Source organism: Motacilla alba, chromosome 1 (assembly GCF_015832195.1).
Source record: "Motacilla alba alba isolate MOTALB_02 chromosome 1, Motacilla_alba_V1.0_pri, whole genome shotgun sequence".
Lineage (NCBI taxonomy): Eukaryota > Metazoa > Chordata > Aves > Passeriformes > Motacillidae > Motacilla > Motacilla alba.
In genome coordinates this window covers 63,465,428-63,491,844 of record NC_052016.1, presented here as the reverse complement: position 1 = coordinate 63,491,844, position 26,417 = coordinate 63,465,428, and the positions used below count along the sequence as shown (strand labels likewise).

General features: G+C 36.7%; 1 protein-coding gene across 3 annotated transcripts in view; it reads right to left on the bottom strand.

Moving 5' to 3' along the window:
- The window catches only part of ZC3H13 (zinc finger CCCH-type containing 13), a 46,268-nt gene that overhangs the window by 13,887 nt on the left and 5,964 nt on the right, over positions 1–26,417 (bottom strand). For 2 of the 3 annotated variants that reach the window (XM_038134187.1, XM_038134208.1), the window contains exons 2-12: positions 26,167–26,292; positions 25,621–25,730; positions 20,059–20,170; positions 13,721–13,829; positions 11,828–11,967; positions 10,957–11,111; positions 9,453–9,650; positions 7,895–8,068; positions 4,696–5,006; positions 3,218–3,682; positions 2,052–2,234 (exon numbers count right to left, since the gene is read on the bottom strand). In XM_038134187.1, the coding sequence (XP_037990115.1) occupies positions 2,052–2,234; positions 3,218–3,682; positions 4,696–5,006; positions 7,895–8,068; positions 9,453–9,650; positions 10,957–11,111; positions 11,828–11,967; positions 13,721–13,829; positions 20,059–20,170; positions 25,621–25,730; positions 26,167–26,283 (2,074 nt within the window). In that variant the 5' untranslated portion in view covers positions 26,284–26,292. The remainder of the gene's footprint in view (positions 1–2,051; positions 2,235–3,217; positions 3,683–4,695; positions 5,007–7,894; positions 8,069–9,452; positions 9,651–10,956; positions 11,112–11,827; positions 11,968–13,720; positions 13,830–20,058; positions 20,171–25,620; positions 25,731–26,166; positions 26,293–26,417) is intronic. The other variant, XM_038134198.1, reaches the window with a different exon arrangement.

Below are 26,417 nucleotides of genomic sequence, written 5' to 3'. Positions count from 1 at the left end.
TGTAAATTGAGACAATGTCCACTAGGCGTGAGCAGGCAGAGTTTGGACAGAAATAAATCAATAAAACATTCATTTCCATCAGTTTAATCAATTTTCATCCCTGAGTGAATTAACAATGATTTAGTGCTCCCCTGTTACCACGTGAAATTAAAAGCAAAGCTGAGTGACATTTCTGCCTTTTTAAAAAGGTAAACCATCAATCCACGCAATCGGTTCTGTGAACAGGTTTCACGTTCTTTTAATGGGGCCTACAGGACTGTAATATGATTAACTCTGCATACCAAGTATTAGATTTTATAAAGTTTTGTAACTCCCATTTGTTATGTCAGTTTTGGTGACAAAACATCCACATTAAAGTCCTATGTGAATCAAACACTGCAAGTGTATTACACAATTAAATGCAGATAGTCAGCATTTCTTATGTGACTTCATTTTTTGAAGTACTGTTCCAGTGGTTGTTTGGAACACTCGCATATTTGCCTTAGTTGAATAAAGACAGCTGAAATTTGCAAGCTTGCATTTTAAAATCATACTCCTTGCATATTACAGAATCAAAATATATCTCAATTTTTCTCAGAATGACAAATACTAAAACTGCAGTCTAATTAGGGAAATTGTCTTGAATTGCAACTCTGAGGACTTACTATTACAAAAACTGATCTAAGTTTTTAAGCAAGAAGACAACAAATTTTGAATTTATGCTCTGTATTTTTCCCCCCAAAGGGAAACATAACCCATTCAAAACGACTTCCCTCCTAGAAGTTAATTTTGTTGTGATTGCATGCTTTTATTTCCAACGCTTTTTTCTGTTGGTTTGGGGTGGATGTTTGTTGTTTTTCTTAATAAACTAAGAACCTGCTAGGATATGAAGGGCACAGAGTTATATTATATATATCTACAGGATTTTTTTGGGCTGGGGAGGTAAAAGTGATGAAAGCCAGACTGCAAAAGCCAACCCCCAGGACACATTCAATCTTCAGGATTTTTCAGCTGACATAAAAAAGGAAGCCTAGAGTTTAGGTCTGTCGAAATCCTGCCTTGAAGATGAGAGAGACTCTGAAGCAGAGCCTTTCACAAGAACAAGCAACAACAGATCTGTTTCAATAGGCTAAAAAGTATCTTTTGAAGTGGCATACAAAATAGCTCTTTGAAAAACTGAAATTACATAGCAGCTAGAATGTATCTGTCACCTGTAAATCAAAACTCAAGACAGAAAATAACCCACTGTAATTTTATGTTTAGTCTTCACAGCTCCTCTTTCAATTTTCATGCTATTTTCATTCCCCTGACTCCTCCTGTTCTCTTAATTGGTGAGCAATACAAATATATTCCAGAGTGTAAGCTGGTACTAAGCTCCTTCAAGCCAACACAGCTCACTTTCTGGTACAGAAGTCTGACATCTTGCATACTATGTCAAAATAAGTCTTGCATGCTGTTTTCCTGATCATTAGTATCTGTATCAATGCTTAGTTAATAAGTATTGACAATAGCAAAGCACTCATCACTATTAAACTCCCCAGACAATAATATTTGAATTAAGCATAAATTTAAACTGTCACTTTAGCAGCACATAGTCCATAACTGTCAGTCTAGTTTAGGCCTTCCCCAAAACATATTAAAGCAACTTACAGAACAAAAGCATAAGGTTTCTATACAGACAAACAGAATCAGTAATGAAACACAATCATGACTCTAAGCTTAACACACTTATGAACCATGAAACGGAGGAGGAGGCAAAAACATTTTGCAATGAAGTTGTACAATGAAATCCCTTGAAGTTTACTTTGTTTAAATAATACTTGGATGAAAAGACACAGAAGATGCCAAAACCTAGCCATAGGGCTGGAGAAAAGGTGACAGCATTAGTGCATACAATACCAACGAATGACCTTTCAACAGAAGTTATCTTATAACAAAGATAGGAGTAGTATCAGTGTGTGGTGTCAAATGAGCTATTTAAGAATTGGTGTGGGGGCAGAAAAAGGAGGAAAACACATTCATACATGTACATTTGACTATAGATGTATGAGTAAAAACAGACATTAAAATACCTCTTTCTCTGTTGTCACGCCTATCCCGTTCACTGTGTCTTCTTTCAAAGGAGGAGTCCCTTGCTTGATCCCGACTGTCATAGCGATCCCGATCAGTGTAGCTGCTCCTCGAGTCCCAGCTGTCGTGGTAGTTGCCACTACTGCTGTGCCCATCAGCCTGGGATCCTCTAGTCCCCCGACTTCCTAATGGAGATGTAGCAACACAAAACATGAGTTTCCACAGGAAAGGAAAACCACTGATATTGTGTACCAACTGATATATTAACACCTAATATATTTGAATTAGCTGGTCATGGACTGAAGATTGTAACATCAAACTCTACTCAACCAACAATTCAAATTTCGTATCTATTAACTGTTTAAAGTTATTATACGCACACTGCAAAATCAAGACTTTCTAAATCCTCAAGCCCTGGTGATAGTACGAGGTCTCCTGACTAGAAGTATCAGTCCAAAAGCCAGTTCACAATTGTTCTGAACAGGCCGTAAGCTAACAGTGCAGCAAGAATAGGCAGAGAAAGCAGAGATCATTCTCCCTGTAAAAACTGTATATAATTTCCCTAATGAAAATGTTACAACAAGCCTGAAAAAGCAAAATAAATTACAGATTATTAAAAGTTGTTGGTTTTTATAATTATTATTATTAATGCGTCAGATTTCAGAAGCCCTTTTAAAGAATAAAGTCACACTTTTTGGAAATCAGATGAGGCAGGGTGGTGAGGCAGGGAGAGGTGGGTGTGTGTGAGAAATGGTTTCCAGGCACCACACACCATGCAGTTGTTTTTGAAAGAGCATAAGAAACCTGCTGCCCAGTGCTTTGAGATGCACTACCCCCTATGAATTTTCCACTGCACATCAGCCTCTTGTGTTTGTAGCCAATGGGAAAACCTAGGGCTGCAGAAACATTAGAGTGATGTAAGGGTTAGGCTTTGTTTTAAAATGGGATGGCAGAATACCAGTGTTATGCCACTTTAATGAATGGAGAAGACAGAAGTGCTATAAATTTCAACAACAGTTTTAATTTATCAACAACAGAATTGAACACAGGTTTAAAAGCATGAACTATTTGGCAGTACTTGCATCTCAAATATCAAACAAGGCAGTGTAAATGCAAATACTCAATCTTCAATGATAGGGACACACAAATTTTTTTAATTATGCAATACCTTTGTCAGATAATTCTGGACCTCGGCCTCGACTTCTGCCAATTCTATCACTTCTGCTCTCATTTCTGGAGTCACTTCGGGAGTCATTCCTTGTTTCAGCACGAGAGCTCTCCTCTCTGCCATGGGATCTTCCATAGCTGCGCAAGTCATCCTGATACTGGTCATCCTTTTTATGAGCATCACGACTCTCTCTGTCTCTGTAGTCATGGGAGTCTCGTGTGGAGCGCGAGTCTCGCTGGTCACGACTGTCTTTGGTGTCCCTGCTATAATCCCGCGTGTCTCTGGAGTCGCGAGTATCTCTGGATTCCCGCGGCTCCCGCCGATCTCTGGTGTCTCTTGTGTCCCTCCGATCTCTTCCATCACGAGACTCTCTGTCATCCCTGTGGTCCCTGGAGGTACTCTGCTCTTGGTCATAGTCACGATCATCTCTTGTTTCTCTTTCTTTTTCTCTTTTCCCTCTCGTTTCTGTAAAACGTTTGAAAGAATGTTATATACCTGACTTAATCTAAGCAAGCAAATATTTAGCACACAAATAACACTAAAACAAGACACTCAAAATACACTTACCAAATCAAAATTAATACATAAATAGGACAAGATCATGCTGGGTTATCCATCTATACATTTAGTAAGTTTTAACGCTCTTATTCTGAATATGAATCTCTACAGATATTTACCCATTCAAAACACAGTAAGAATAATAAAAATAAATGTCAAACATACTCAAGAGCAAGCACACTTCAAAAATTTTAAGGTAGGGTTATTACCCCTCTGATCATAGATTCCTCTTATTCTCTACATACACACACAGACACTTCCAAAACATTTGTGCTATATTTAGACCACTTGTAAGGCCCCAGTGCCCTGCTGAAATCTGTTGGGTTGAGTTTGGGGGTCTGTTTTGTTTTGGATTTTTTCTACAACATATTTCTAATATTACTGCAATAGGAAGGTAAGTTTACAGCCAGTCTAAAATAGAGCTGACATATGTACTGTTTGTAATCTGTCTCTCAAGGCAAACAGTATGTTTGCTCATCACATATTACCCAAACAGAGGAAATGACTGCTGCTTTGCACACACCTCACTTAATGTCAATTACAAAGACAATAGAAAGCAATCAGTGGGGACTGGATCTCGGGCGCCTTACAGAAAAGAGTTAGTTACTTCGGTGTAGCCTGCTGTGAAAATCACTTTCCTACTGACACCACCATTGCATTACACAAGGAACACCTACACAGATACCTACAAGCACCTTTACAATCAGTTGAGCCTACATAAGCAGTTCTGCCAGGGGTACGTTATTACACAGTACCTGCAAACACCACCACCAGCACAGCCAGAGTAAACACAGCCATTATTTTCTTCAACCCCTAGCCACTAGGATGGGTGCACACAATGCCACAATTTGAAAATCAAGTTTCAAAATGCGATTTGCAAACAAATAAAAACACTTCTGAAGCGCTATTTTCATTCATACCGTCCCGCCTTTCGTGGCGCCTGTCGTGAGACTGTGAAGTCCGATCACGATCGTGTCTCCCCTTGTCTCTTCCAGGAGATCGGTGTCTCGAAGGACTTCGTTTCCTCTGAGGTGGAGAGGAAGAGTGTGGGGGATAGGGGGAAGATGACCGCCTTGTAGGCGGGGAAGCTGTCCTTTGATAGGATGGAGAAGGAGTCCTTTTGCGGTGTGGGGAAGGAGAATGTCTTTGAACAGAGGAGCCTGACTGTGAGGACGAGGAGTGATGTCTGGAGGATATGGGAGAATGATGCTGACCTGATGGAGAAGCAGATCTGCAAGGAAGAGTTAAAACACGCACATGTGTAATAATTTTACTTGAAAGGTTCTTGGCATACCATACAAAAAAGCAATCAAAATAATTTTTGTACTCTCTACCCTCTGACTGCTGAAAACACGTGCTGTTTCTATAAAACATCAAACTCGGCTTCCCTCCAGGGTGCCAGGTACATGTTTTCAATTATTTATTATTTTTCAATTATTATTTTAAATTATTATTATTTTAAATTATTATTATTTATTTAATGCCTAGGAACATTTTTTCCAATCAAAATTGTATGACAAAGCTCCCAGAACATAGGGAAGGGAAGGGTGAGTAAGAAAAAAAATCATTATCTTCTTTCCCATTCCCAAATGAGAACCATTATTTTCTTCAATATAAAAGTTTTTGGAGCTCATAATAAAATTACACAGATAATTTTTACAAGGTGTAACTAGACTTTTTGTTTACAACAGCACTGAATTTTTTTTACAAAGTAACAGTGTCTCCCTCCTTATACATGTCTAAACACCTTTTATAGTAAGGACTGATCTTTAAACAGCTCTTAGATCCAGAAAAACCGTACACATACCTACTTAAACTGTTAGCAACGTGCATATTTACACAAACATTGAAACTCACATCTGATAGAATAAGAAAATGTATACGAAATATTTCTGATCTTTGACATTTCTGATCTTTGACATTCTGTCAAAACATCTGACAAACCGTCAACTAAAGGTAATCTACACAACATTAAAAAATTTCCTCATAATATGACTAATGTGGACAAAAACACACTTCAAGTCTTTAGGCTCAGTAGTAGGTTATTTTTCCCCTTATCAGCATCAAAGTAACTTGCAAGTATCTTTTCTCATGAAATATATACTGTCCTTAACTCCAACTCCCTTCTACTTTACAAAACTCCAGAGATGACAAGGAGAAGAGTGGGAGTTAAAAAGTCACACTCGGACAACACATCTTCAAAAATCTCACTGTTCCTGAGGAAACAAGTAGCCTGCATCCCTCTAAGATGACAATTCATATGCAAATGAAACAGATAACCTGGAATTAGTAGTAAAATTTCCAAAGCAGTCAATGTAAAATTCTGTCAGGGCTAGATATGACTGACAGAATTCAAAATACTTTCATGACTTATTGTCTTTAAACTAAGACTACATTTATTTTTCCCTGTAAAATCATTATTTTGAGACACAGAGTTACCAAGATTGGCTTGCATGGAAGGCTTTCAATGGTATCGAGACAAAATATTTCAAATACCCTTCCCTGCTTCTAGCAGAAGGCCCATTTATCTTCTCTGCTTAATATTCCCTTGTACAACATTTGATACAAGCAAGCAGTGAATGACAAAATACTGGAAGTCATGCTTTAACCCCAGACAGCAAGTAAGTATCACACAGCTGCTCGCTCATTCCCCCAGCCACCCCCAGCATGGTGAGAAGAATGGTTAAAAAGTAAAGCCTGTGGGTTGAGGTAAGAACAGTTTAAAAACTGAAATAAAGTAAAATACAATCATGATGGTAACAACAATAGCAATCAAAAGGGAGATAACAAAAAGAGAGAGAAAAAGAAGAAAACCAAGAGAAATGGCAATGCACAACATATTTGCTCACTTCAATTGATGCCCAGCCCATCCCTGAGCAGCAACTGCATGCTCCTGGCCAACTCCCCCAGTTTATACACTGAACATGATGTTCTATGGTATGGAATATCTTTTTGGCCAGTTCAGGTCAGCTGTCCTGGCCATGCTCCCTCCCAGCATTTTGCACACCTGCTCACTGGCAGGGTGTGGGAAATTGTGGTAACCATTACTAAAACATCAGTGTGTTATCAGTATTATTCTCATGCTAAATCCAAAACATAGCACTGCAGTAGCTAGGAAAAAAATTAACTCTACCCTAGCCTAAACCAGGACACTGGAGTAAGTTAAAAAACAGGGAAAAAAGATATTTTGCAGACTCCATACTACTGCTCCAGGAAGAACTCCCTTCCCTATGAAGAATCCAATACAGCAAAAATGTCCAGCAGTCACATCTGCCATAAAACAATCCAATGTTGTTCCAGCTGAACGGAGTTACCGCAAAAGCCAAACAGTTTGCTTACAACTCTTTGGATTGCTGAATGGATGGGTTTTATTTTGCTTGCTTTATCAGCATGCAGAAATATGTATGACATCTGGAGCTTCCCCCACCTTTCAACAGAGGTGCGGAAAATAAGAATGCCTTGCTTTCCATTATACAAATGTGAGACTACAGTAGTATTTAGCACTGCCATTCTAAACCTGAGCTTATACTCTTTCAGGCCAAAATAAGGAGCCTACTCCATTTTTAATGAATGGTAAAACATTTTTTTCAAAGCCTCAAGAACTAACAGATATGATACCTTCCCTAAAACTTCCTGCAAGAAGCTTTGTACAGCATTGTTTAGCCAGTTGTGCCTGCTTCTCAAGAAAGATGTGCAGAACCAGGACCTGTGTGTCACTTTACCCATTCTAGAACAGAGAAACTCTGCCTGTTTCCAATTTTAAATGTAAAATATTGTTCTATGTTCCACTTTTTAAAAAGGGGAAGGTAAGGGAGGAAGAAAGTTCCTGAAGGCTCACAGGCTGACTGTATCTCGTATCAGACTTCTGATGTTCTACCTGAAGGCAAAACATTTGAGAGGAACTGATAAACAGAAACTTTCACTGTGCTTTGTGTTCTTGATGTGACAGATACCCTCCATGTAGTCACATTGCAAAAAAAACCCCAAAAAGTCTCAGAGCTCAAGTGTTGGAGGCACAAACATTCACAACAGACTCATAAAGAAGTAGTCAAGCCAAGAGAGGAAGTTTCCAAACCAGAACTATTAAAAGAAATAAAATCCACAGAATTGACCTCCCACCTGCGTGAGGGTGAGAAGTTATGTTTGTGAGTGGTTGACTTGGCTGGAGCTCGGGAGGTTTGCTTTCGCCTTGCAGCAGGTGGTGAGTACTCCCTGGAAGGAGAAGAATTACTGCCAGAGTGATCTGCAGGACTAGGAGAACGCTTCTGTCTACGGGAGCTTTCAGATGGATCCCTGGGAAACATAAAAGCAGCTTGTTTAACAGGGCTAAGATGGCATTAGACCATTTCTAAGAAACTACAGACACCTTCAAGACAGAACTTGTGATTACCATATCAAGAGCTATGTTATACAATCATTTGTTCCACTTATGAATACACATATGAAAATATCCTGAACTAGCAAAACTCAAGAATGCAAGATATGCATTAAATTTCTTGCTACACTGGACTGTAAAAGCTAGAACATGGTAAAACCAAAAAACCCTTATTGTAATTTTACCTAACATTTAATGTGGTGGTAAAACAGAATTCTTACCAATGGAGAAATATTTTGCTACCTTATTAAAAAATGTCTGTAATATCAGAACTTTATTTAAGCAGCTTCAAGCTCAGACATGTTTCTAAAGGCTGATCTAAGCAGCAAGTGAATGAAAGCAATCCATCAAAACTTTCAACTATTTCACAGAGATTTCATATTACAACTTCATTTTTATTATGTAGGGGGAAAAAAAAAGACAAAAATCCAACACTGAAATATAAGGCTGTAGTCACCACAGCAATACCTGGTTATAGTACACTGATAAGACAAGTACTGTCATGATGCTTTCAGCACTACCAAGAATGTTCCTTTCTACTGCTTGCAACTTCCTTCCAGTAATGGAGTGTGCAATCATGAGGGAAATAAAATACTTCCAAGTAATTATGGTGGAATTTTTTTAATCAATTAAAAATACATGATTCACTGCTCTTCCAATCCTTAAGTCTGCTATGCCAGTTACAAAGTGTGATTTAGCAACATGTACCCTACTTTCATCGAGAAAATTCAGGACATAAAAATGCAGATCATGTATCTTTCAGCCTAATTGGACACGTATGCTCCAGGAAATAATAGAATAGTCACAGTAGTCCATCATTTCTTTTTATATATAAATATGTATATATGCAAAAGTGAAGCAATTCTAAAATGTCACTAGTCTTTGACAATCTCAAAAATACTTTAACCTATTGAAGATTAGGGAGAGTTTAAATGCACACTGCCAGCTTGTAAAGATATTAGTCCTCTAAGATTTCAGAAAAGCATGCAGTCAGACCAGTGAATGACTTCAATAAAGATTTTGGCAAATGACCTCCTCCATTGGTGAAGATCTGAATTCTTGAGAAGTGATGAAGCTTTCAAAGAGGCATCTTACAAACTTACTATGTTATGCAATTAAAACCTACCAATCCGTTAGTTATAGTCTATCAACCCATCTACATAACACACTGAAAATGCTTCACTGAGTATTGAAAAGGTTGTTGGCAAAGTAGGTAATACCACCCTTATTATTCAGTGTTCAACAGAATATAGTTTTAAAAGCAAGGTTTGAGTTAAAAGCTAATAATGCACCATAACTTACCTCTGCTTCTCTTTTTTCTCCTTGTGCCTTTCAAAGTCACGCCCTCTCTCTTTCACGTCCCTTGCCTTTTCTTCTGAACGTTCTTTTGCTTTATGTTTTTCTTTGTGTTTTTTCCCCAGGGGAGTTTCCTCTTGTACTGGAGGAGGAGGGCTAGGGGTACGAGGACCTTTCTTTTTACTCTGGGTACTTTTAGAACTCCTAGAGAGAAATTAACAGGGTGGGGGGAGTGTAAAAATGAAGAGTTGACAACTATTTCAAACAATAATTTCTCAGACGTTGATAGGAAAGTTATAACATAAAAGACCTCAAAGCTTTTAGGAAGGGATTTACCAACTCCTTTAGCAAGTAGCAGAACTTGACAGAAAGGTGAATAGAGATGGTGAAAATTTATGTTGATCTCGATTTATAGCCTTTTTCTGAAGGAAGTGAACAAAAATAGGAATTGCTCTTGTTCAGACAGAACCAGTTTTCAAAGATAAAATGCCCTTACATGAACTGAGTACATCAGAAGACAAAAACCACACAATACCTTGTCTGTTTATACTCCCATTTCTGCAATGCAATACCCCAATGACACACACAAAATTACTTGAACTACTCATATTTTCAATTTAATGTTAACTACCTGACAGGATGAAGTATCTAAACATTCCTGAGTATGCATCTCACAATTTGAAACATTATGTATTTTCTGCATAATTTACCTCTAAGATAGATCCTATCAACTAGGTATCACTCCATATGTCAGTAGTATACCAGCATATGCTATACCATTCCTGAAGCAGAAACAATGTCATTCTGTCCTTATTTTAAAGGGAATTTTAACAAACAGGTTAAATAGGAGATTTTACCAAACACAGATGTGTCTGCTTACACTGTTGCAGTAATTTCCTATCTAAAAGCTGCAAACAACAATTCAAAATGTCTTGTGGCCAGCAAGGACTTTAGAAGCAGGTTTGGAGATTGACTTTGGTGGCACTGCAGCCAGTCAAAATCCTCTGATTTTTACAGATTTTATCCTTAATTCTTCCCTTCCCTCCCACATCCCTCACATCTTATCCTCTCCTGAATTCTCAGAACTTCCCTGCTTGAAAGTCACACATTATATCTTGAACAGTAATATGCAATACCAACAGAATGTGCAGTTGGTCAAATTTTAAACACTTCAGTTTAGAGAGGCTGCTTCACAGGCTGCAGCATTTCAAACAAAAGTGCTTTCCTCTTTTCAATGGTTTGTATTTTCTCATTGCCTCACAAAGATTCTGGAGATTCAGAGAAAAGATCCGCTTGTAAACCATGAAAATAATCAACTGAAAACTACATCCACATGACAATTATCTGCATAGGATGATTCACAATGCACAATTTAGAGATCTTCTCCGAAATTTATATAATCAGGGGCACTGAAAAGAAGGAAAATGGAAAACATTATTTATGAAAACTCCAGTAATAAATGTAAGTGTGGTTCTCTGTTCTGTCTTGCAAGATGCATTTACATACTGACCTCTGCTGCTCCAAAAGTGGGGAAGAGACAGTAGATGCTTTCTTGTCTTTCTTACTAGCTGAAGATGATGATTTGGGACTGGATCTTCGTTTTGGAGATTTGCTGGACTTTCGTGGTGATGGTGATGATTTAGATCTAACCACCTCTGGAGAAATCTTGAGAGAAAGAATATAATTAACCAGGTAAGATACTGATGCTCAACAGTGTAACTGTATGCCAGTATGTGTGTCAAACATGTAAATCCAGCGAGAGGGTATGAGAACCATGTACATCTCTATGTCAACCTCATCACATTGTTTGCAGAGAACAGCATAAAAGGAAGATAACAAATAAAGTGCAGAGGAAGAGAAGGTGATGCACTCTGTAATACATTACAAAAACTGTAACTTAAAGTTTCAAATCTGTATGCTCACAACTAACACTCACATTTGTCTGAAAAAGAAAGACATCCTTAGAGGATTTTTTTTTAGTCTTCCCCAAAATTTTAGAGTTTCTCACACCTACAGCTTTGTCTCTGTTACTACAAGGCAAGCTGGAAAATGCGACTGGGCAATGCCTTGTGTTTTCTTTTAGCTATTTTCTCTGTTACAGATCTTACTAGTCTTGTATCACTAAAATGCATTAAATCCTACTCATTTAATAGCTGACTTCACAAAGGAGAAAACTTGGTTACTGTGCTGGATGACTGATCAGATACTCACTTCAAGTGCTCAAGTCACATACTAATTATATATGTGCCAGCTATTTACTACCACGTAACACAATTGTGTATTTGTAGCCCAAAAACTTTAAGGCTTCTGAGAAACAATTAGAAGCCTATGAAGTGGCTGATGACTTGTCTTTTTTTATTTCACATTTACATAATACTAACCTCTTTTTTAATTACTATTTCCTCTCGTTTCTCCATGTTTTCCTGTTCCAATTTCATGAGTTCTCTCTGAATCTTTTGGCGCTTCATTTCCAAAGACAGCTCATGATCATAATCATAATTAACATCTCCATTATCAGAGTCTTTATTTGAAGAAAAAAAAAGTAAATAGATTAGTAGACAATTTCTTATGAAAAACACAACAATAACATTTCGCATACTAGATGCCAACCATAAATATTTCCATGACTTTTAAGCACTGCATGAATGGACCAAGGAATGAATGCCAAATTTCTTCTCCAATTCTGTGGGCAAACCTGAAGTAATTCCAGTTAGTTCCATACAACCTAAAGTTCAACTCTTAAACTTCATTAAAAAGAACACCTTAACTTCTTTCATGGACATTCATCCCAGGTAGGAAGGGAAACAAAGTAAACCACTTTATATTTAAGTAATGAAAAAATTAAAACTCTGTGTCTTCACAAGGAGTGAAAATATGTAGAGCACTACTTAACTGGGGAACTCACATGAAACAGATTCATATAGTGATGCACAATACTAGAGGGGTTTATTTAATACAGTGTCTTACAAATCAATTTATATATTTAATTAATTACACGTAAACATTGATTTTAAAATAATAGAGGAGTTATGTATTAACCCTTTCATTGGATGAACATACACTTCAAGAGTTTACATCTGGTTTTACAACATTACCACTGTTTAGTTTTCACAGTAGAAAAAATGCTATTTCTCTCACTTTTTCATTAAGTCATGGACAGTTAATATATTAAGCTTCCAACCTGGCAACTGAAATCTTACGGAAAATTGAATTTATTCACTCAGTTTATATTAATTTTGTTTATGGCAATTGAAGCCTAATATTCAAAAAGCATTTTGGAAAAATATCTGTCAGAGAAAAGACAACTTCATTAAAAAGTTATTAGCTTTTGCTCCCTTCCTACATACAGGAACTACATAAAAGGTGAACTTCATTGCAAATATATTCATTATTTGTGAATTTCCTCAGATGGTGCCAGAATTGCCATTTTTTTTCTTGCAATGTTGTAACTAATTCTGAAATACAGATTCTCAGAAAACTACAGAAACACCACAGTTCAGTAGAAGCTCCTGTAACATCACTATCAGGTCAACCTGGACTCTAACAGAAGTGAAACTTAGGAGACAAGAAAACTGCCACAGCAACAACCAAACTTTCAGTAAGTACTAAAAGTCCTTCAAACCCAAAAACTCCCACCTACCAACTCATACAGAAGTGACTACAAAGATAATGCAAGACACTTAGCATTCTTCAAGTATTTTTAGAACATAAATATTTCACCGATGTCCACCTTCAACTGTTGTTACTCTAATAGAGACCTTGTGAATGACAATTTACACTATTACAAATTATGCTGATTTTTGGATTCAAAGCAGTTACACTTTCTTCTCAGACTGACAGGTCCCAAAATTACTTTAGATGCAACCTGGATTCATCTAGTGACCTTAATGTGAAAGATTCATCATGGAGTAGACTATACCAAAAGTCCCTGTTGCCTGAGTAGTCAAGAGGAAAAAAAAAAAAAAGGCTGTGTTTTTAAAGCTAGTTGGTTTAACCACTGTAGCAGTCCAACTCAGGTAACTTGTTAGTTCTCCTCAAAAAAACAAAAACAAAAACAAAAACAAAAAACAAAAACAACAACAAAAAAAAAAACCAAAAACCAAAAAAAAAAAAAACCAAAAAAAAAAACCAAAAAAAAGACCAGCTACTGCATGAAAGTATTCTGCTTAGAAATCAAATCTTGAAGCATTCCACTTGACACACAGCCCAGAAACTTCACAGCTCTTTGAGGCATCAGGGGACTGTCAGTTCAATACTGTCAGTTCAATACGTACCTTCTCTATTTGTTTCCCAATCCCCATTTTCCTCTTCACTTTCTGGTGTTCGCTCCTTTGTAATTTTGATATCCTCCTTTTCTCTATGTCTTCCTCGTGAGGACTCTTTCTATAAAGGGAAAAATGCCGCATTAGAGTAAACAACTTTATTTTAAAAGAAGCCTGAAGAAGCAGGTGTATTTTAATGGTATTTTGGCTGGGGTTTTTTCATAGCACAAAAAAGCATTTTCCCCTTTAGCCTGTTGAACAAATACTTTCCTAAACAAGCAGAGACTTTACAGGCTACATGTTCTAATGCAATTTCATACAATCAGAATGCAAATAGCAGACGAGGAAAAGAGAAGAAAGGATTCATAAAATAAGAAGGCTTAAAGGCAGGGCAAGAGTCAAGCACATATCAGAGAATAAAGTTTAAAATAGGCACCGAAAGAAGTGATTAAGTTCTAAAGACCAGAAGTTTAATGAACACTTAAAGAGTATAATTTTAACAGCTTGAGCAAGAATTCTCAGCTGTAAATAAGAATATTTACATGTAAGGCAGATGAGCCTCAGAAGTGGACCATTTAACTCTTCAGAGGATAAAGCATGTGGAAGGGGAGGAGATACTAAATAAACCCAGAGACCCTTGGCTGGCAGACGGGGAAAATTCTAAAGCAACACAATCAAATCAAGTTCCATTGACAGCTCTGTGTTTGACTTTCACTGTCTCCAAGAAAAGTCTAACTAATGCAGTAGCACCCATTTCCCACGTCCTGTGAACATCTAGGAAAGACAGAGACTATCTGTACAAGAAAAAAGATAATTTTAAGTCAACTGATGCTGTGCTGCTCTTGTGCCCCTGCTAAATCCCATTACAGAGCTACATAGTTGCACCTCTGCATCTGCTGAAGCAACATTCTCTGTTTGATGTACCTGGGCTCAAGTGGAATACAGGATAAAGTTTGTTCACTACTAGCAAAAGAAGAAAATTCAAGCTTATAGTATCTCAGGTTAGTTTATTAAATAGGAAACCAGAACAGCAAAATCTGTCCCATAGCCCTATTGTAGTGCCCTCTTTTGTTTTTCTGGGGATTCTTTCATGCTGGTATGTGGGAAAAACACCAAGAAAAGGAGATGCCTGAGAATTTCACTAGCTATTCCTTATTGGGACTTAGATCTTGACTTAATTTAAAACCTTAACATCACCTTAGAAACACATTAAGGAAACAAAATAAAATTGCAGTCAGTCGCTTAAAAATGAGTAAAATTCAACTATTCCTTTTTATTCAGTAACAATGTCAAAAACTTATCTCTAGTTTAATGATGTAAATCTCTAAAATTATGCGGAAGGTCATAACTTACTCAGTCACGTTGGTTGCTGACATCAACTGCAGACAAGTCTACATCCACTAAGCCATTGTCTCAACATGTACTAAAGACATTCAGTCTAAGGGCCAGAATTCTACTATGCCCCAAAGCAAATGAAAAGAAAATTACTCTGATGAGATCTAAAAATCTGTAAGCATAACAAGCCTTCTCTGCAACCATTTTTTTCTTTCATAAGACTGTTCTTATTTTTCTAGCCCACCCTTCATGAAGGCCACAGCTGTTCTACTGGGCTGTATACTTCTATATACTTCAACTAAGCCCCGTAACATAAACAAAACCATAATTTCTTCAATATGAATACTAGCTTCTATTAATTCAACACTATCTCTTACTAACAAACTGAAATATGAACAGTTGTAGGTTGTAGGACAACCTCTCTATGTCGATTTAAAAAAATCTCCTAAAGACAATTCATCAAATACCTGGTCATCAAAGAATGTGCAGCAAGTCAATGCTTCATGTCCAATTTAATAACCCATGTTAAAAATACTACACAACCTGTACATATCATGCCTACCTCCTCAGATTTACAAGCCAATACAAGCATCTTTCAAGAGCCTGTATTTTCTCCTTTCAGTGGAAACATTCGGTAGTGGTACAATCATATTTCTACAGAAGAACTGAGAACAAAAAAAGCTATCAAACTGAAATACTGAATATAGGGGAAGCATGGTATTTTACACTAATGCTGTCTAGTTGTCAAGAAAAAAGATTTTGACAATATTGCATCTTGAAAAACAAATATCAGTTTAGAAATTGAGTATATTTTTCCTCGGGCATGCTAATCAAGAATTTAAGTTCTGACAGTTTAGAACACATACCTAATATTTCTCACTGAAAAATCCTCAACATATTCCTTTTGTTTAATTGTTACACTTATAACACATTTGATTTCCTCATACTGTGGGAACTAAATATTCCCATCATATCCTTACAGACCTTTTTTGTCTCTCCCTTAACAAGCCAAGAAAAAAGTAAATTAAGTTCCTAAAGGCCAATAGCATGACTGTCATTGGTACCTGAAGATGCTGTATTTTCACTTTTGTTAACAACTTCTCTGCAGACTCTGAAAAGATGCCATTTACTAGATGAGAAGCATTACACTTACCTAATTATATATTTATTTACTAAAAAACATCGTAGCTTGTCTTAAGAAGAAATGATTTAGTAGACTTTGTCTATGCTGTTTTTAGGTATATGCTCACAGATAACATAGCAGGTGTTGGATAGATGTTCACAGTCTCATGTTGATGTTTAGGAGAGATGCCACATAAGAAAGGGGAAAACTCATGACATTATGGCTGACTTCTGTGAGATTTTATTTAATGTCTATTCAAGCTGAAGTTCTATGTCCCATGTGATCAGCACTCTACAGCAAAAGACTTGATGTCTACTTGAATAAATTTCCCACTACTGCCAGAAAAGCCTGGCCAAGCACAAAAGGACTCATCCAATCTGTAAAACATGCTTCTAGCCAAGAAGTGTTACTTTGCCAACACCGATGGAGAGAAAAGAAGACTGATACAACCTACAATTCTTGCATTGCAGAAATCTCAGTTTCAACCTTCTCAGGTTGCACACATACATGCAGCAGCAAAATAAACTCAAACTCATTCCAAAGCACAGATTCCTTTAAACCTACAGTAAACTATGCACATTACAGTGCAATCTTTTACATGAGCACAGTACTACTTTGCTCTAGGTATAATATCTTTATAGTATAAACTACTACCATGCTACAGAAACACGTAAGTAAATGAATCTGAAGTTCCCCTGACATTAAGAGGTATTTGTTCCCATTTCAGAGATGGAAGACAATGCTGAGTCCTATTTCCAGTGGAAATGAAAGCTACAGTGACAAAATCCACAGATATGAAACAAGTGATACACATTCCTTACAAAAACCTTCCAAATTTTCATTAAGCTACTCCCACTGTTTCTCCCAAATCACACACACCTTCCATGTTAAGACTTTAGGTAAGACTTCATACACATCAATGTAACTGTCTTCTCATAACACGGTGAAAAATTTAAAATAAAAATTTTCAACTGAATACAGTAACAGCAGGAATCTCATCTAATTATTTGTAGAAGGATTCATAAACTAATGTACAGTGCTGAAGTAATTCCAAACACAAATCGAAGAAACACAAAAACAACTGGGTTTAATGTAGGTGTCCACAGAACACAGCATATTGTCTCTGCAAATAATAGTACAAAGCATGAAGAAATAAAAAGGGATATAGTCTATAAACCGCCAATATAGGAAGTTTCTTCCTAAATACATACAGGTTGTACTAGTTACATCTCCAAGGAATAAAAAATCTCTTCTGAAAAGATTTTATACTAGTTTTACTGTCTTAGCTCCTTTATTATATATTATAAGCTTCTTTATAAAGCTTATTCAGCTTTGTGTGTCTATCTTCTAGCAACCAGGTAGAATTGTTATATATAACATAAATAGAATTTCCCCTTGTCATTTTCAAATTTGCCACTCTTTCTACTGGGATAAAGTACGAATATGACGCATCTAACTCACATTCTCTCAAACATACATTATATGCATTCATCCCATGTCCTTTCTTCTCTCCAGTTTATTTCTCACTTCTTTGCCCACTTCAAGAAGACCTTTGACTGTATTTTCTTGCATACAGGTGATGACAACCAAACAGCATTTCAAATAAAACTGGACCACGAATTTCTACAGCATATTATCAATCGTTTTCTATTCCATTTTAATATACCTGAATGTTTGCTTCTACAACTGTGACTTCACTTGGAACACATAGTTTCATTGAGCTGTCCACAATAACTTATTTTCTACTGCATGGTTTTAGTTACTTTTTAAAAAATAATTCATTTTTTGTTTAAAATACTTTCTTTATTGTGCATTACCTTGCACTTGCCAACACCATGTTTCATCTGCCATTGTACTGCCAAAAACTATCTTTCCCAACCCCCATGGCATTCCTCAGACTTCAGTAATCCCAAGCACTGTTCTCAAATCTTCTGCAAAGTTTGACATTTGGGATGTCCAACTTTTTTTTACATTCTTTAAAGTTATAGTTCTTCAAATGAATTACAATAGCATTCTGTGTAATTCAATTTCAAATTAATCTAAAATTTTCCCCTTAGCTGGCTTCTAAACCTAAAATACTGTGCCTTCATTCTTTGACTATCTATACATATGCCTCAGAAGTCTTGTTTCAAAACAGGTTTGACCTATGTCAGGCAGTTCTCTCTTAACCACTACTCTCCATCGAAGTTTCAGTCTAGTAGTCTGGTGAAGCACAGATTTTGTACGCAGGAATGTTTCTGATTGGTCTCTTTTTTTTTTATTATTTTTAACCAAAATTATGAAACTTCTTATGGAACAAGCTACCTTTCATTATTTCAAAGTTTTCTTATCGAGCTCTGCTGTTACCCCAAAAGCTTTAATTAAATATGGAAACATAACACATTAGATCTCCACCATAACAGCAGCTCTAACGATGGAGGCAAGATTTTTCTTAGCAGTTCAGTCACTTGAATCTTCTGTCCTTTTAGATATCCTGGTTCTTTGCAAAGCAACTCTTGACGACTGTCTCTCTTCATCTATTTGTTCCAGAATATTTTCTTTGATATCCTGTATTTTGAGAGTTGCCTCCATGGAACTAAAACAAAAGTTCAGCTGTTTCCTCAATCTTCCATTTTATGAGATTGAAGCAGAGCATTTTTTACTCTGCTGTGTGCTTTATCTATAAATAATTCTTTGATACGTTAATGCTAATTCTCCAATTCCTTTAGATTCTTGCTTCCAGTTCGCTTTCACTTGGGTTTTAGTTGTTTAAGAGTATTTTATTATTACATTAAGAGAACACTATAAAAAGCAAGGTTAACTAATCAAAAGTAAGAATTACATCAAAATTAGAGTTGCACCAGGACAGAAGTTACAGCAAATTTTTAATGACGGTTGGAAAAAAAAATTTTCCCACCAACCATGTACTCAATAACTGAACAGTTTATTCAAACTACTAGAAAATAAAAGAAACACATTTCAGTTAAAAGACTGAGAGTTACAAAAATTAACAGCAACTGAAAACATGATTGGAAGGTAAGGCATTATGTTAAATTTAATATAGCAGCTGCTGCTGATTTATTTACAGCTGACATAAAAGATTTATTTTACACAACAAGTAGAACAGACCAAGAGGAAATGATAGAACATTGTCAATACCTGCAGAAGCAAAACTGATTTTTTACAAGTAAAACCTTTTAAAAATATTCATATGAAGATGATCTTAAAAATGGTGCAGGAACACAGTGGTGCTACTGCTACATAGGTCCAGGGTCACACTACAAACTCTATCCCTATTTGTTTGTAACATCAGAAACAGAAAACACAATTTAAAAATAATTAAATTTTGCTATTTGAGGGCCACAGGGTGGCAGAAAGATGTTGACAAAATAAGAACAGTAATGAATTTTTTGCAAAATCCATTAATTAAGCAGTTGGGGTGCCTGATGAGTATGTAAGGAGAAAGGCAAAATGAACCAGCACAATCTTAACTGCATGGTTTCATCAAAAGCAAATTTGGGGTGAACAACTTAAGTCAGGATGCATGTATACAAGGGATATGAATAAGTGTTGGGGGAAAAATAGTGGACGACTGAAACAATGGTTAGTATACTTTCTTGGTAATAATCAAAGAGTCTGCACTGTTATTAAACACCTGTTTATCAATATTTATAATGCATTTTAAGTATGTGGGGTTTATAAAATCTTTGACCAGAAGACCAGAAAGCACTACAAAATTGCAAAACAGCACAATTGTTAAGACACTTCATAACAAAAAATGTGATACGCTATGTACAAAATGGTCAGTTCCTCAAAACATTTTTAATAGTACAAGTCACAACAGTAAGGTTTCTAGGACACACTGCCCAATTGTTACTGAGGGATTCTGGAGTTCTGCAAACTCCACTCTTACCCTAACAGGAGAGGATGATTCCTCTGTACTTCGTTTCTGTGGCTCTGCCTCAACATCTTGACGTTTGTTCTTCATTCTTTCCCGAAGATCTCCAGTGGGTCTTTCTGGTGATCTGTATAATACAGAAACATAATATAACCAGTTCTATGGGACTATTTTTAAAGGAATATTATCTGTCTTTTAATTATTATTTTATTAGTATATCCAGAAAAATCTAAACCTCCCACCCAGAGGCAAGGTGGATGAGTAAGAAAATCTTCCATTCTAAAGGGCTTAAGCATGATAAAAATTTTACTTTCAGAAAGTCAAGGAAGACTTGACTCTAAGAAGAAAAATTATTTCTATGTATATATGGCATTATTCAGTTACTACTCTAGATCAGCTTCCCATCCAGAATAAATAACCTTTTTCTGACCACCATGCAGATGTGTTTCACAATCACTCCTACCAAATATTTGAAGATTTAGCCTTCTCCTTAATCTAAGCTGCAACAACTTTTACATATATTACATAAATATGTGTCTCTCTATATATATTACATATATATATATGTAAAATCACAAATAATGCAGAATCAAACTACTATAGACTATCAATGACAGTCACAGAGAAGCAAAACTCTGGATGTGGATGAAGTCTGCAAGCAGAGATAACCTAAGCACCATCCTCCCATGGTCTAGGTGAGGCTGCTACACAGGAAAACACTGCTGCAAGACCATGAACCAGAAATTAACTCCTGGAGGCCTCTTCCATTTTCCATCTTGCAGTAATAACTATTTCATTATTTAATTACAAAACACTGGATGAACTCTGCTAGTCATGTACCTTTATGACATAGCTGCTGTAAAAGATATTACTGTGATGTGGGAGGAGGAACATCCTACACTACTATAATTTTGTCACCTCTTAGTATGGATTCATGAATTCATTCACCCCTTATGTGTTGTTAGAAAACAACAATCATTGCATTGGTGAGGCACTGGCACAGGTTGCCCAGAAAAGCTGTGGATGCCCCATCCCTGGCAGTGTTCCAGGCCAGGCTGGAGGGGGCTCTGAGCAACCTGGTGGAGTGGAAGGTGTCCCTGCCCATGGCAAGGGGGTCAGAACCAGATGATCTTTAAAGTCCCTTCCAACCCAGACCATTCTGTGATTCTATGATTCACAAGCTAAGAGAATATAGGAACTGTTTCAGATGACCTTTTCCTCTTCATATACATTTGTCTTGATACTGAGTTTAGTACTTCTGTGATGGCTGTTAGATGTAATTACAGAGTCTTCTGAGAAATAGTTGTGTACAAGTACTACATCTGTGCCTATCAGTTGACACTAAAGAATCACAAAGAGATACTAATGCTGTCTTCTGATTAGAAAACTTACATTTAATATATGAATAATGAAATTTGCATTTCTTTTTTTTTTTCAGACTGAATCAGTTTCCATTGAGAAAGTAATTTCTCCTACTCTTCCTGTCACATTATACATAAATGGTAAACTGTCTTTCACAGTCAATGCATACAAACATTTAATTTAATTTAATACCATTTCATTTTCAATCTGCACATATTTGAAAAAGTAATTTTTTTCTATTTCCTCCTCTGCACTGTTTCATACATTTAATTCTTTAAACTGCATCACAGGGTTAAATGTATGAGGACCTACAGAGACAAAGATCAGTGACTGCTCGCATTTCTTATAGCATTTAATTCTCCATGAAATTGTAAGTACAGGTCAATCTAAATCAGAGGAAATGTACAGAAGAGTAGAGCTCTGCTTTTTTCATCACTAAGGATCAAATAATAGCCAGCATACAAATATAAATAAGTTACCTTCTTTGCATGCGTGACTGTATGATCTTTAAAGTGTTTGGATTTAGTAAGGGTTATGATTCAAAGTATTCTTCCCCTCCCTCCATATTAAAAAGGTAATTCTTTGCATTACCAAAACTCTCTGAAGCATTCCAACCATCAGCTATCTCAACAAATAAACTGTCTTTCAGCATTAAAGTGCAATTCAACACCTTAATTTTTAATAATATTTAAGCCACAAATACAAAGGATTTGGATTAGTGAAACTGAAAATTAAGCTAAAAGGCAGAAAGATTATCAAAAATGTATTTGTAATATTGTTCCTTGAGAGCAATACCTTCAGGGAAAAATCCCATTAGTTGAAGGAGAAAGCAAGAGAGCATGAACTGAGTGCAGCTCATGTACCTTATAGAGTGACATCTGACGTTCTATAACTCTTTTTTTCAAGTTACAGGATGGAATAAAAAACAAAGTATCCAAACCAACTGGATACAAACTATCCAATTTTACGCTCAATTAATAATTTTTTTGTTCCCTCCCATGCTGAAAAAAAAGGTATTGTGCTAAAGCATTATTCAAATCTACTTAAATATTATAGAAGCTATGAAAGAACCCACAGAAATGTAAAAGGTACACGTTCAGGGCTGGGGTTTGATGGACAATTTTTTGTTTGGTTTTGCTGTCACTGGGTCAGTTTTTTTCAGCTTTAGGAGAATACCAAAGTAAAGTCATGGTAATCACCCTATCTCTCCTTCCCCAAAGACATCTTAACCCTCAAAAAAATCTTATAAAATAAGACTGACAATTACTCAAATTTTAAGAAATAATTGCTCAGGAAGCTGTGACTGTTTTCAGATGCTTTGGCTGAACGCACAGAAAAACAAGCTGGTCTACTAGCTGATTTTTCTTTCATGTGTACCACAGCTTCATTTCTACGTAACTTTCCCCCAGCCCACTCCGAAAGGGATCTTTGGTTAATCCAGGTCATGCTCAAAGACTGCTGAACTTCAACAGATCACGACAAATTACCTCTGCAGCTTAAGATGATGTGCTAGACTACAACTGCCAGAACCTTTCACACAAAAGGCACTATGCAATTTCTTTTTAATATTTTGAACTGGGCCTATCTTTTAAATAAGACCTAAAATGAAGAATTTCCTCATTTCTAATTCTAAGGCAGTTAAGTGATTTTAAACAGCACTACTTCCTGCAACAGTTCAGTCCTCCATGTTCAACACCATTTAGGAAATGCACATTCATAAGAGTGACTTCATTTGCTCCTGTACTTCTTACAGTGTCAGGAACAAGTATCCAGCAACAGGCACACCTTGCAACACACCTACCTGAGGATACCTCTGTGTGCCTGCATGAGAGCACACGTGTGCATAGAGGCAGATGACCAGTATTTGTGTATTATGTACACATTATAACTGCTCAAGAAACACTGCCCTGTTTTCCAGTTTCCCATATTTGAAACTTTCAAAATCCATACATTCTTTCCAGTATGACTGCTGGCTTGGTTTGGTTTTTAAATGCAGTGTGATAATCCCAAATAAAAAGGATCAGTCAGACTAAGAAAAGGGCCCAGCAATGGCATAGATCCTGACAATCCCATGAAGGAGCCAGCCAGGAAGCTGCCAAGCAACTAACCAACAATCTACAAGTGCAGAAAGAGCAAAATTCCTCATGGGATAACATGTTTACACACAGCTCTTTGTTAGCTTCTCCTTAATTCTGATGTTGGGAAGTCTGGCAGGTCTAATACTGAATTCTCAACACTTTCATCAGGTAAGCTTCATGTAAAAACACGTTGGGTTTTATTTTTATAGCAAGATTAAAATCCATGCTGTGAGAGGCAACATTAGTGCTAAAATGGAACAATTTTTATCATACTTCAGAATCAAGTTTTCCTACTGTCTGCTGATGTTTTGAACTATGGGAGACATTATGGTCAGATAAAACCATTAACAACAGGATTGACTGCAGGCAATGGAACTTGAGGCAGAAGGTATGACAACAGAAAGGCAGCAAGACATGCTTTGTCCTACCCGACTCCTTGCAAAGCAGATGAGACTTCCCTGGCAGGCGTGACTGAACACATGCAGATATGCTGCCATTCTGCTATCCCAGATACTTGAACAAGAATATTGCTTTAACTGAACTGATGCAGAAGCAGCATTACTCTGGCTTGCCTGAAGCCAATAAAATTGCATTTGAAATGCCTGGATAACATTTGTGAAAATCTCTCTAATGTTAAATGGCATGAAAATGCCACCATTTTATTATGTACATATTATGTACCAGCTTTTTCTATGCCTGGCCAAGAGCTACTAGTGGAAACTTTGGAAGACAGGCACAGCTCTTTCATTTGCCTGTTTTAGGGGGTGTGTGGGGGTGGTGGGCTTCCTCCCCCTTTTTACTTTTAAGAACACCTTTATTAAATGCTGAATGTGCCAAGCAAATAAGCGGGAAGGTTTGTCCTTTGACTTTTCATATAGTCCTAGTAAAAAAGTTAGCTATAAGAGAAGGAAATCAACGTTTTTCTTAAATGTCAGTGGTGACAGTGAGGCAGAAACACAGCTTTAATCATTAAAAGAAATGTCACTTTTCTTCAAATGACCAAGCAGAACTACGCACTGAGTATTCCAAATACTGAAAGCAAGGAGAAGGTGACATTTTAACTGTTTTAAAATTTAATCCCTACCAGTAAATGACTTACTTTATTCATTTGGAACATTCAGCACAGAACAGAGTAAAATTTTTTACACACCAAAAGAAACATTAAACCCAGTATTACATATTTTGTATCCCAGCTGCTACCACCTTAGAAGCAATGAAGATCAAACAAGCAAAGTCAAGATCATCCTAAGAGCAAGCCATATGAATAGGAAAAGGAACCAAACACAGAACCCTAACATCAGGCCAACCTTCCTTTTGTTGCTTTACTCTTTGATGCTTCAGCGTGCCCATCCATAATCTATAGGTAATATTGGCATTATGAAGGACAGCTGTTTGTAAATTGTGAAATCTTCACAGAAAGAGATACTGTGCTAAAACCATAACATCTTTCTGTCCTTTATAGAAAGAACACTACAAGCTTACTGCCATACTTGGTTTCAGTTAAGTCAGGTGTTATGCCACACAAAGGACAGTTGAAAAAAAATTAAATTTGAGAAACATATAAAGAGACATACAATAAAAAAATATTCTCTTTTGAAAAATTAGGTAACTTTTTAAATCTCCCCCTACAATACAGGACATTTGTCAATATCTGATAGATAAAGTCACAAAGCCATGTTTGGAAGAGAAGTGTTTTCTCACAACATGAGAGAAATGATAGACATTCATCACGCAGCATAGCAAAGGCAGAAGGGCTGTGAGTGCGAGCACTGCTGTAAGTAACTGCAAACCAGCATTTTAGTACAGGACAGAAAAGTACACCAGAAAGCTGCAGAGACACTATGCCAAAACAAAAAAAGTACTAAGGTACTTGAACTTCCCATTTCAAGTAATATATAGTTAATCTGCATCCAGCTGACTATTCATTTTTTAAAGCTGTTTACACACAAAAATCCTGCACATTGCCAAAATAATTGTTTTAAGCAGCTTCATAAGGCAATTGGTTATTGATATAACACACAATTAGGCACACCACAGCAATTCACTTAAAAAAAAAAGACCAACAAAACAAAAGACAGAGTTGCAAAAGCTATTTTCCTACAGCATGTGAAGAATTCAAAGTGAGTTCTTGATTTACCTTCTATAACTGCTGCTATAGCCTTTACCTCGTGGTGAAGGGCCATGTACGAATCTACATGTGTTCCCATAGAGGCAGTTGCCAGTCTTCAGCCAGTTACGGCACTGTGTCTAAGAGACAGACATTACTGGGTGAATTTCACACTCCTTTCTGGAAATACCATTGGTGTGAGTGTGGCAGAACAAACAAAAGACTCCACATTAAGTCCCATTTATCTGTAATTTTTGTCCACCAGTAATATAATTGATTAAAAAAAAATAATCAACAAAGAGCATCAGGTCTGGCAGAGAAAAATTTAGGTTGGTGGAAATATTATTAATATGCATAGTACTACTGCTCCATCCAGAAGCTGGCACAACACACGGTATTTGAAAATTCTAGTATGAGCATGTTGAACATCCATGCGTTAAGGAGTTCTTTTCACCTTTATTTAACCTCAGTAACATCTGATCATTTGCTGTTTGTGAGCTACTCTTTCCACCATATAAATCCTGGAAAAGAAGATGCTGGGGTGGGGAGGAAAAGAAGAACACTTTTACAACTCACCTCTGCAGTACTTCCAGTGCTGGGTCCAAGCCTTTCAAACACACTGGGTCTTCGGGATGTGCTATCGGATATGGTCTTGGTATTTTCCACTGTGACCTTCCTTCTAATTTTTGACATTTTGTACTACTTCAACCAAAAAAAAAAGCAAAACTGTAAAATCCTTCAGTTTGGGGCTATTGACACTGAACTCACATGAGTAAAATAGTATGAAATACGTTGCAAGAATTGCTGCAGAGGTGATGAAGAAAGAA